Genomic DNA, 12,004 nt, shown 5'->3' with positions numbered 1-12,004 from the left:
TTGTTTGTGTGTGTGTGTGTGTGTGTGTGTGTGTGTGTGTTTGTGTGTGTGTGTGTGTGTGTGTGTGTGTGTGTGTGTGTGTGTGTGTGTGTGTGTGTGTGTGTGTGTGTGTGTGTGTGTGTGTGTGTGTGTCTGTGTATGTAGGGTTGCAAAATTAAACCATAAAAACCTTTCACAACACAAACCACAAAAACCTCTTCTTCCTGCTGCCTTTATTGTTAATGTTTAAATTTAAAAGATTATTTTTGTCATAAAGGGAAAAAACAATGATTGCAGCTTCACTGAAAGTTTTTTTGTTGTTGTTTTAAATGGTTGAGGAACACTTTTGCTTTCTCACAGAGCATCCTTTCTACCTCAAGGAAGTCTACCTGACGACTGACTGCTCAGACTGTCTGGTTGTCCACGAAGAAGTTATCTCTGGCAAAGATTCTTTCACCAGTCTCCTGCTTTTTAGTAAGAAACTCACTTACCAGCCCTACAGCACTGAATGGACTCTTATTGGATACAATAAAGCAACTATTTCCTAATGAGATGTTCCTTTATTTCCAGGCAGGAGACAGAGTGTCTCACCTGCTGAGGTGGAGAAGTTCAAGACACAAGCAGAATGTCTCCGGATGCCATCACCCATAATGATAGACACAGATTACGGTAAGAATTTTTATTACTAATAATCACAAACTGTGCCTCCATGCCATACAGAGATGTTTGTTTTGTGACTTTTCTAATATTTAAATACACAGAAGTCTGCCCAGACAACATCTCACCCTCTGAGGGGCTCAGTGCCTTCAACTCCTTATTAGAGGCCAAGATGGGACATCGAGTTGCAAGACTCCTGGATGCTTTTTTTGATATGTTTGTGAACTGATTTATAATTAGTCTGTTCATGTTGTGTGAGAAAGCGTGGATTTATTTTTCTGATATATATTAAGAAAATGTAATAAAATGAAGATGGAGGTACTGCTTTGTTTTCTTTTCATTATAATTAGTAGTAGTAGCAGTAGTGGCCTCACTTTATGAACTCAATAAGATATTATTTAAAACAAGAAGATAAATGAACATACATGTAAGAAGACAAAAGAAAGAGAAACAAAGTAAGACAGCTACACTTACACTGCAATACAGTACAATAAGAAGACAATGAGTAAATAGTAAATAAAAGACAAATACACTGTGGTAAATATTGAACTCCAAAGTAGCCATTATCATTTTATCAACTCTGGAAGCAACTCTGAAACTATGACAGCCACATCAAATCCAGTCAGGTGTTCTCCCAGCGCCCTTGCTCAACCACACCCATCTTCGACATTAACCTTAATTTTGATCTGGACTACATACCTGTAAAGTTTCATAACTGTATCTTGTATGTCAAAAATCAGGTACAGTAAAAAAGAGTAACTTTATAATTCTTTTAGGCATTTGAAGCATAGATAAAAGATGCCGGAGGCCTCTCTCCATTTTTCTCCCGTAGACAGATGTCCAAGATGACTTGTTTTGTTTTTCAAAACAATCACAACACTAGGTAACATGGTGAACTTAACTTGGGCGGAGGGAACTACGACCCCGCCAGGGGCTAAATCATTGAACAACTGGGGCAGAGGGGGTATCTTGGTCTCCGAACCTGGAGGAGCATGAATTCAGTCACTGTTATTTTTGGTTTCATTGCTCTAATTTCCCATTTTTTGTTGTTGCTGGGTAAGCACATCTAACATCAACACTTTTGTCTAATCTGCCTTGTCTGAAAACCCAACAACTATTTAACCTGATCCACCGCTCAACCAGATTGCGAAACATTAATAAACAACTCATGACTCCACTTGGAATTGACGTCAGAACCAGTTTGAGCTTGAAGCAGCTTCAAACTACGCTCAGTGCAATACACAGGGGCACACAGTTTTAGGATCTCTGTGTAAGTACAGCATATGCGGCAAGCCATGATGAAGTTTATTCATGTTGCAGTGGCTGTGCTCAGTCTTCTGTCTGTTGGACAGTCAGCTCCTGTGAGCAGCTGTGAGAATCTGATCCAGCCTATTGAAGTGAAGGGAAGAGACAAGGTAAGACACTCTCTCATCTCACTTGTCACCTGTCTCTCCCAATCTCCTTTTCTGCATGTTGGATCTTTGTTGCTTTGCAAAATAACACAATCCTTTAATTGAACCATTTGTCATTCTGTGTAACTGAGGGAGCCACCGTGTGTTTCAGCTGCTGGGCAAGTGGACGTACATAGCAGAAAGCACAAACAGCCCGATGTCAAAATTGCTGACGAAGATGTTTGTGGAGAGCGCTACAGTGAAAATCAGTGTTTCTAACGAGACTGATGCCCTCAATATTTTTCATTCTCAAAAAATGTAATTTCAAGCCTTGTTTGTTTATTTTGAAACTGAAATATAGAGTGTCCAGGGTTGTTTTTTTTCCAAAAAAAAACCAAAACATCTGTGTGTAATCTCACATTTGAAAATGTCTACTCATGAAAGGTTTGGGCGCTGCTTCACTGTCAGAAGTAAGATGACATTGGAAAACAGCACTCTCTCTACGGGTGAGTGGTATTGATGTATGCTGTAAAAACATTTTGACTGATCATATACCTGTCCCAAACTGAATTTGGACTTTGTGTCCAGTATAGCACTTAGTGTATGTGTTGATGTGTATTGATGTGTGCGTGTATCCCCAGTGCAACCTTTAACTGCTACTGAGGTCCTGCTGAGTACTGGCTGCCCTGACTGCCTCGTTTCCTTTGGAAATTACACCATTGGAGGACGAACAGTGAGAGTTATCCAGCTCATGAGTAAGATTTAACCCATACAGATGGATAGAAATAATTATCTGATCATTGTATGATTACTTTATTAGAAATACAATTGAGTCCATCTTCTTGTATTTGAATATCTGAAGTTACTTTACTGACCCTTCATAAGCCCATTAGTGCTGGCTTTATACATGTGTCGCTCCTTTCTATACACTTGTTTTTTCTCACAGGTCGGAGAAATAAAGTGAATGCTGCGGAGGTGGAAGAGTTTACCAAGCAGGCAGAGTGTCTGAATTTACCAGCACCTGCAATCCTGGACCCAGAAAGAGGTACGCACTTTTACACGTGTAGTTTGTGAACCAGGACCTCACCAGTTTCATCTGAGGGGAATATTTTTCATAGTGATTTTTGGCTAGGTATACCCACCTAGTGCTGAAACACTTAAAAAACTGTACATAGAAGAGAATAAAGCATTGGACTTCAAACTGATGGCTCTCTCTTATTATTAAACATTTATATCTAAACATTGGTGGGAATACAGCTCACACTATATGTTTTTGTGAGAATTAGCATCCCCACAAATGTTATCTTTTACTGACAGTGACAACAGTGACGACTCTTTTCATGGAAGATGTGATGATAAAGTTTCCTCTGTACAAAGAATGAATACCCTGAATGCCCAATAGGTCTCTAGTTTTTGGGTGTTAAGTTGAACGTTATTTAACTGCTATTATCACAACAGGCCACGCACACATGGATACAATTGGTCTCACTGAATTAACAAGAGTCTCAGCTTTCTAGTCAGACTCAACTGATGCAAATTCCAAGACTGTTTAGTAATTGTATTACATCTAGGTTGAATATATATGTTGTACTTTTTATTGGCCACTTTTCAGAATGTTTCTTTAGGGTGGCATTATAAAATGCGCGACAGTACACATTAAACTGCTATTGGTGCGATGCTATCACATACTTTCTACCTTCCACTTTTTACAGCAGCTGTACACGCAAAATCGTACTTGTCTTGTAACGATGCACAAACACAATAGAGTATAGCCACATAGTCAAATGCATACGCAAGACAGTCACACAAAAGCCAGTTATCATCGCTCAAACCTCTAAATCTCTATTCTTTGTCCCTGCCTTTATTCTGTTCCGTACCATGGTTGCATGTTCATGAAATTCTCCCTTCCCTGGAATAAATTAATTTAATTCCCAATTGTGTACTTTGCAGGTTTTTGCCCAGATGAGTCTCCCTCCCAAGAAACAGAGGCCATCGATCTAACCAGTCTCATGAATGAAATGGGCGGGGACGTTTTCAGCTTCTTTGACAGAATCATCAACAGTGGCGGTGGAATTCAAACACTTTTCAAAATGATGTCAAGCGGTGTCGCTGGATTAAAACAAAATTAACATTGTCAATAATGTTGTGCCAATGTTGGGCTTACATAATGCAGGGGAAATGTCTGTCTAAAGAGAAATTCCTCCATTAAAATAATGATTAGAAATATGACTGTTTGTAGCCTTCTTGAATATCTGTCATCTAACTGATTCAAATAATTTTATTTTTGCCAGCTGCGACAGAGATGCTGAAATATTATTTAACAGAACTATTATTTGAAGAGCAGTTCAAATACTGATATCAGTATCACTTAATCACTTATTTAGTGATATATGAATAAAACCCACAGAAATGAGCAAACAAAAGGTCACAGCAAAAAAAGGTGTACAACTATATACATAAGCCACTTTTTGGATGCAGGAACTAGGAAACTCATTGTGTTTATTCTCGTGTTGTTGGGTCTCAATTAAAGCGATACTTACCCATTTTAATCCAGGTCTGTGGCATGGCAATGTGTGCATTGTGTTCAGATGAACGGTATGTGGTCCATCTCCGCAGTAATAGTCCCCGGGGAACGGAGGATAATTGAACACACATTATATCATAGACATATTATACACCATGTAACACATCCATGTTTCACAGTTGTAAACACAAACATTCTAAATGTGTCCAAGTTTATTTCATGCCGCAGGAAGTTAACAAGGACCCAGGCTGTTGCCTAGCAAAGTAATTCCATTGAAAAGGTCTTTAAGTACATCATATTATTTCTATGGTATGGGCATTATCTAAACAGATGAAAGAAGAAGGGATTCACATAAAAACATATAAATAAATATAAAATGTTATCTCTTAATCATCAGGGAAATAAAACTTGCCTCAGCACGCACAAGCTTGCAGACTTTGAGTGGTAAAGCAGCTGTGTTCATCAAAGTGCCTTTGACTTAGTGCTTATAGATTTTCTGTGACCTCGGATGACTGAAAGCCTCATAGAGACTTTATGTCGACAAGCAGGGGGAAAGAAAGTCACACTGAGTTACAGAGGAGAATACCCATAGCCTTGTTTATTGGTAGTTTATTACTGTACATCTGCACACCTGCTCATGAGTCATATCTACATATATCTTTCTCTCTCATACACACAAACACACACAAAGACCACTCAAGATTATACTAAAAAAAGGATTCATTTTCTGTGCAGAGTTCGATCACAGTCTGAGATCTACGAAGAAAACTTGCATCTGCATACACAATGGCCCACCCGCACACACACGCCACAAATGGTAATCAAGTGAATTTGGGTCTTTTAACAAATAAACCAACTGAGTCTGAGTTTAGTGGGTCCATGGGATATGTGCTTCCTTTACGTTCTAAACTGGAAGACCACAGAAAGGTTAGATATCTGTTTCTCAAGGGTATTATTCAAAACAAACTACAAATGTATCATTTGACAACATTCAAGCAACGTGTTGTCTGCATTAATACTTGAGACTTTCCAATACTACATTTTGTTTTTATAGGAATAATGCCCTGAGTGTGACCCATAAAATCACTGGAGCTTTGTGACCTTAAACGAGGTGGCTTTGTTCAATCTCAGTCTCTGGATGTTTTTATTAATCAAGAGGTGTGCTGTGAGTGGGAAAAGCTAAATTGATTACATCTCTTTTTTGCTGGCAAACAGTTGTATGTTCCATTTCAAACAGAGATGTGGTTTATGATATATGACAAGTACAAAATTTTAATAGTCTAAGACTTTTAGAATGAAGCAGAAATGTTGGATAGCTAGATAACTGAACAAATGAACTACTTGTAAGCAACAGTTGCCTATTTGCACATCCAGAAGACACAGAGCAACATTAGCATTTATTTGAAGGCATGTTTCCAGCCACCTGCTGAACGTAAATCCAAGATTTACTTTCCTTTTAGCTTCATTAACTCCTGAGGGAAACATCTGGCTCTCTAGCTGCAAAAAGCTCCTCTACATTCACCAGCTAGTCACTAATTGTGTCTGTCTGCTGCTTGGTGCTGAGCAGGTAGTGTGCAGTGGGTTTGTCGGAGCTCTTTTATCTGAAAACATCTGGTGCTGGAAACTGCTGCAGGGCAAAAAAATAAATAAATCAAAACAATGAGCTGAAAGACGCTAAAACGCTCCATAGAGCTGAGGGAACTGCAGTCGGATGGTCATTCTCTGTAGGTAGGGACATTACAAATTACCCCTTTCGCATCACAGTCATTTTTCATTGTTAATATAAAAACACTGATTAGTGCAGCTTTAAGTCCACGGTCCTGATGTGGAAATAGTCTGGTTTTAGTCAGTAGAGTTTTCATGTCCAACTTAGTAACTTAGTAATCCTGCTTCATGATACAGAACCCTGGTATTATCCGACATCTAAAAAACAAAGAGAGGACCCAACACTCTTGGTCAACCCAAACCTCTGACTGTAGTGTGTCAGATTATATTTAAAACAGAGGAACCTTTTTCAGAAAAGCCACGTCCTTAACTTTAATACTCTAAAAGTAAGCTACGGTCAACAGATAAAGAGGCCTTGTGACGGTGTTAAGGACAAAGCGACTGTGTACTTTAGTGTTGACACATGACCATAAAAACAAAAATGAAACAACAATGGCATATCTTTGCATCAAAAACACAAAAAAAAAGACAACTGAGGCCCATTTCAAGAATGCACAGATTATATGCGCACTCACGCATTTATAAATTATTACAACAAAAGTAACAATGATCGGTTATGGCAAAGAAATGCATCAAATAAAGAACCCTGCTTTACAGAGCAAAGAGTATCTCATCATGTCTGATTTTTTTGCTTAGGTTTCTTTCTCTTAGAAACCCACAGACAAACAAACACAATGAAAAGTTTTGCAAGCATTGACTGCCTCTCTTTCACCACAACAGTAAACAAAACTTGAGATACTAAAAAAAAAAAAAAGATAAGAAAAAAGATGTCTCTTCGTCATAAGTGGCTTTCTTTCCAACGTACTTGTTCCACAGCGACTCAGAAGCAGTTAACAGGTAGCCAGCCCATCACGTAGACACACATGATGTTGAAGACAAATGGTTCTAGGTAAACTGTGCAGCATAAAGACCCATTCATACGACAAGAGTACAGTGAAGAGTGTGTGATTGTCACAAGATTAGGGGCGATGCACAGTGAAGTGTGCAGAGATGTGAAAGGAGGCGAAAGGATGTCTGGTAGTTGATGAGAAGAGTGACATTATTGAGTTCAGCTGTTCTGGCCACTGTCCCAACATGCTCCTGTAAGACTAGTCCGTTCACTAGATAGATAGTTGATATGGATTAAGGTTCCTTTGGAGCTCTGTGTTATGTTGCCTCCACAGCATCTAGTAATGATCTAGAGCACCAAACCAACAGTTACAAAAGCACTGGGGTGTTTTTTTGAAGGTGGCGCAAGTTGGCGGTGAGAGAGTAGGTGGTATGTGAACGTGTTTGTTTTTTCATGGTCTGACTGTGTCATGTGCTTAAGTTAGGGAAAATACAAGTGACAAAATTCCAGTTGTAGCTCTGAGAACCCAAATTTGAGAGTCCACTGTCCAGCTTTAGTTCCAAAATCCATAATGCTGCCCATGGCTGGTTCTCCCCTGACATCCCACAGGCTGGTGCTGGTTATCATGGCTTAACAGTGTGCCACCTCGCCCGATAAGTTGTGGTTCAATGGTGAGTTCACTCCTAAAACAAGTGTTGGGATGCTGGATTTGTAAACAAGGGTGAAGTAAAGGTATGTGTTGGAGAATGTGTCAAAGAGAAAAGAGGGAGGATCGATGCTACCCTGTAAACAAAAATATTGGGGTATTCATTCAGGAGCTTGACAGCCGTTGTGGTTCTGTGACAGAGCTGGGCAGCAGTGGAGGTTTAAGATCAGCTGCAGTTGGGCTAGTCCGGTCTGAAGATCGGGATCTTAGGTAAGAACTCTATTAGAATTACCTGCAAGAGATAAGAGAAAATGCTGTTACCGGAGACCATACCGATTTTTCAAGTGGTAGAGATTTTTCTACAGAGTTTCTACTAAAGTAGCTTTTACTTTACTAGCTCAGGTCTATACTGTTGCAAATCAACTGCTTTATCGGATTTACAGAAAGTTTGCAATATAATTTTACAATGGTGGGTCAGGTATTCCACTCACTCACAATGAGAGAATACATAGTATTTTTTATTTGTTACGCAGGGTTCTCCCTGCCATTATACTGGTTACGCAGCAACTACGAGTTTTTGCCCGCCGCCTAAGCGTATGAGCGTAAAAACAAAGAGCGGCTGCAGCCCGCACAGGAAGCTTTGATAACGCCAGAGCAGACTGATTCATCGAATTCCCTGAGAACAGTGGTGTGAGTGTCCACAGATAGTGGTGTGTGTGTGTGTGTGTGAGTATGAAATAAACAGTAACACTGAAAACACGTTGAGCGACGTCTTGGTGCCACTTGCCATAATAATTACATTTTTCTGTGTCCAAGAGGTGTGTGTATGCGAATCAAGTTGGATGAAATTCTTTGTAAACATAGGTCAACATGTACAGTAGCAGGTGTCACATGACTCTGGGAGCGATTGGCTGCGGCAAATATCTGGCCGAACCTGGCCACTAAACGTTAAACTATCCCCATCTTTTACCCTGGCTGCATTTTCGCACAGAAAGCAGCGAGCCAAGCTTGAAACCAGCTGCCGCAGGTTTTCATAGACGTTGCATTGCAATTCACTGTTGGCCGCATTTTGCAGCTGCTTTGTGTGTTTTAAGCATAACGTTATATCAGTGGAAGTAATAGTGCAGTGTTTTGTGCTGTTTATTTGTCAGTAAATAAATTCTATAACTCCAACCTACAGTCAAGTCAAGTTAGGGCTAGGATTTTCTTGGTCGACCAGTGGTCATCATCAATTAGTCGGCTAATCGCCACAAAGTTTATCTTTTAATGTTTGCATGTGACCTTCTTGGGGTTTATCCTTGTTCTTTTCAAAGTGATCCCATATTTTAAAAGTATTTCCCAACATGATTGGCTATTAATTATTTACTGTCTAACTGCGATGTACAGCCAAGGGAGCTGCTGTGTAAAAAATAAAAAACTTGACTACCTGTATCTGGGCCTTCAAATTAAAAGCCCTCCAGCCTTCAGTCCCAGATTTTCCCTTAACCAAATGTATTTGTTTTTATCCTGCTACCAATTGACCAATGAAATTTTGGTCAGCTAATGATTTTTTGGTCGACCAGCGTTTGTTCGACTATTTGGGGGCAGCCCTGAGTCAAGTTACCTTGTCTCGCTTGCTAATATTACCAGCTGAAGCTCGGTGGACCAGGTATTATCTTTTTACTGACAAGCTGTTCATCTTAGTTTTGCTTGAGTATAGGGGATCATTTAAACTGGAGTACACAAAAATAGGCCTTACTATGTGGTTATTTCACAGAAACTATTCATTTATTGGATTACCAGAGAACAGGTTTTATCGTGATATATACTGTTATTGAGATATGAAATTACCTATAATAGGATAGAAGATTTTGACCATATCGCCCAGCCCTAACTTCACATAATGTGCCTATTGATATAAAAACTCAAACACTGTGATAAAAGATGTATCACCTACCCCTATGTTGAGTGTGACAGTAGGGGTGGCAATTAACTTGTCAGAAAATGTCCAAACCAACATTAGCACTAGTAATATTAACGATTCTCAAGACAACAGATACTTACGTATTCCATCATGTTGTTGGTTTCACACTTCCTTTTGCTTAGTCTCCAATGCAAACACAACTGCAAAAAGAGTGAAATAACGACCAGATATTTCGTTATGTCGTAACAAGGTACACTATTAATACAAAAATATCAATTAATGTTCACCTTGTGGTAAAGTCTGCTGTTCTCCCACTCCAGAAGTTTCTCTATAGATCTTCTTGTCTGAAAGGCAAAAGTGATATTAGATAACATTCTTTCTCATCCCCAAAAAATCAACACTAACATTAACCTTTTCCCTAAATTGCTTGTTGATTTGGATTTACTGTGTTATGTTGCAAATGCACCATGTAAGGATCTCTCACCCTCTTGCTGAGGCAAATGACAGGCCACAAACTGAAGCCCAATGTGCAGCAGCAGCAGAGGCAGCCGCACAGAAGCCACCGCACATTCACTGGCAGTGTCTTCCTCAGGCAGCTGTTTACACGGTTGATACTGGCTTTGAATTCCTCTGGTGCCACCTGAAGAAGTACACATAGGTGGTATAGTCACAGTAGTATATAAAGTAACACTTAATATTTTTAGATGGTAGGTTGGATTGCTTTTTGTAGTGTTCACGTCAATTTAATCTGTTTTGTATTGGTGATAAGAGTAATTAATGCATCATGTTTGGTTGAATATTAAGCAATTTTAATATAAAAATAATGAAACATGTTGGCTGGTGGCGAGAATATAATCTGAAAATAAGATGGTAGTGGTGCAGATGTAAAAATTGTGCCATAAGTATTAATGAACAACAACGACACCCACCTTTCCTGTAAGTGCTGATGGAAATTCTGACTCGAATTTGTTACTAAGCCCAAAGCTGTGAGGAATGGAAAAACAACAGACGTTATTTATAAGCAGAAAAACACTGTTGGCTAATTATCTTAAATAAGCAAATGTTTGCCAAGTGGCATCATAATTTTACATTTCAGACCCTCTGTTTACTTTACACATCCAAATGTAAACTACTCAGCAGATAAGGTATTACAAACTCAACATGCATTACGATAAGTAGTTCAACACCAAATTACTGCTCTCTGCACTCTTTGTGCTCCTTCCTGACTGACTCCTACTGCTACAACCAGAGGTGGCAAGGCAAGCCAGGCAACTGTTTGGGGCCCCAGGCCAGTAGGGGGCCCCTGAGGGCTGACGAACTTTAAACTACAGCAGTGACAATGCACAAAGTTTGCAATGACAATAGGAGACCTGACCTCCTTAAGAGGGCCCCGTCTGACTTCACCCCGTCAGGTCTTTTCTTTTTTTAATGTTTTAATTTGTTTTTCAATGATTATATATATATTTAGAATTTTTTTTTTTTTTGAAAATGCACTTTTGAAATAAAAAATACCTCATTTTGCAGTAGGTTTGTTGGGGTCAGCTGGTTCGAGGAGCCCTTTGATTTTTTTCCTAAGGCCCCAATAGACTCTAGAATCGCCTCTGGCTAGACAAGTGTTAGTATTTTGTCAGCAACATTATTGAGGGAACAATTTGATAATTTAGAATAGAGCACGTAAAATGTATCAATAATTCCCGTGGACTGGTTATTCATACCAGAGTAGAAAGAAACATTGCAGGGTTCAGCACCATCTGTAACCGAGTACAAAACGAGTCTGAGCCCCTTGGCAAGTCCCAAAATAGTGTAAATAAATAATGTGACAGATACAGAAAATGCACCAAACTGTGTATTATGTCATGGAGCTAACGTTACTTCAGCTAAAACGAAAACTCAATCTCATCAGCCACTCCTCGGCAGAGTTATCGCGATGCTAACTTAGCAGCTAGGTTAGCTGGCTATGCTAGGTCACCAGCGGTTGCTAACTCAGCTAACGTCAGTAGCCATGGAGACCCCGGCTGCTGGTCGTTTTCGGCAGCGGTAAATGCATGTAAGTGTCGCCAGTTGCTTACACAGTGACGTGGCCGGACCCTCGCACCACCACCGGGTCTGGAGCGTACTTGAGGAGCTGCTCCTCAGCGGCCCTGTCCTCGTCCTCCTCTTCCTCCTCCTCCTCTTCGTAGATCTCATCAAAGTCCTCCATCATCGCGCTTCCCGGGAGAGACACCGGGACAGACACGATGCCGACGAACAAGCGAAACCTTACCCGAAGAAAAGAGTACAAATAGAACCGCGAAGACAAACACAAAATATCAACCCGTCCCGGAGACGATACAGTTTACATCGTTCAGCT

General features: G+C 39.9%; 1 protein-coding gene across 1 annotated transcript; it reads right to left on the bottom strand.

Moving 5' to 3' along the window:
* Nucleotides 1–5,164: 5,164 nt before the first annotated feature.
* chic2 (cysteine-rich hydrophobic domain 2) lies at nt 5,165–12,004 on the bottom strand. Its single transcript, XM_083937619.1, has 6 exons — nt 11,724–12,004; nt 10,584–10,638; nt 10,139–10,294; nt 9,942–9,998; nt 9,795–9,854; nt 5,165–8,043 (listed from the first exon to the last, which is right to left on the bottom strand). The coding sequence occupies exons 1-6, from the start codon at nt 11,855–11,857 to the stop codon at nt 7,993–7,995; spliced, it is 513 nt and encodes a 170-aa protein (XP_083793745.1). The 5' UTR covers nt 11,858–12,004; the 3' UTR covers nt 5,165–7,992.

The sequence above is a fragment of the Echiichthys vipera genome (genome assembly GCF_963691815.1).
Source record: "Echiichthys vipera genome assembly, chromosome: 2".
Lineage (NCBI taxonomy): Eukaryota > Metazoa > Chordata > Actinopteri > Perciformes > Trachinidae > Echiichthys > Echiichthys vipera.
Note: the sequence above shows the minus strand (reverse complement) of the source record. Positions and strands in the feature narration are given on the sequence as shown.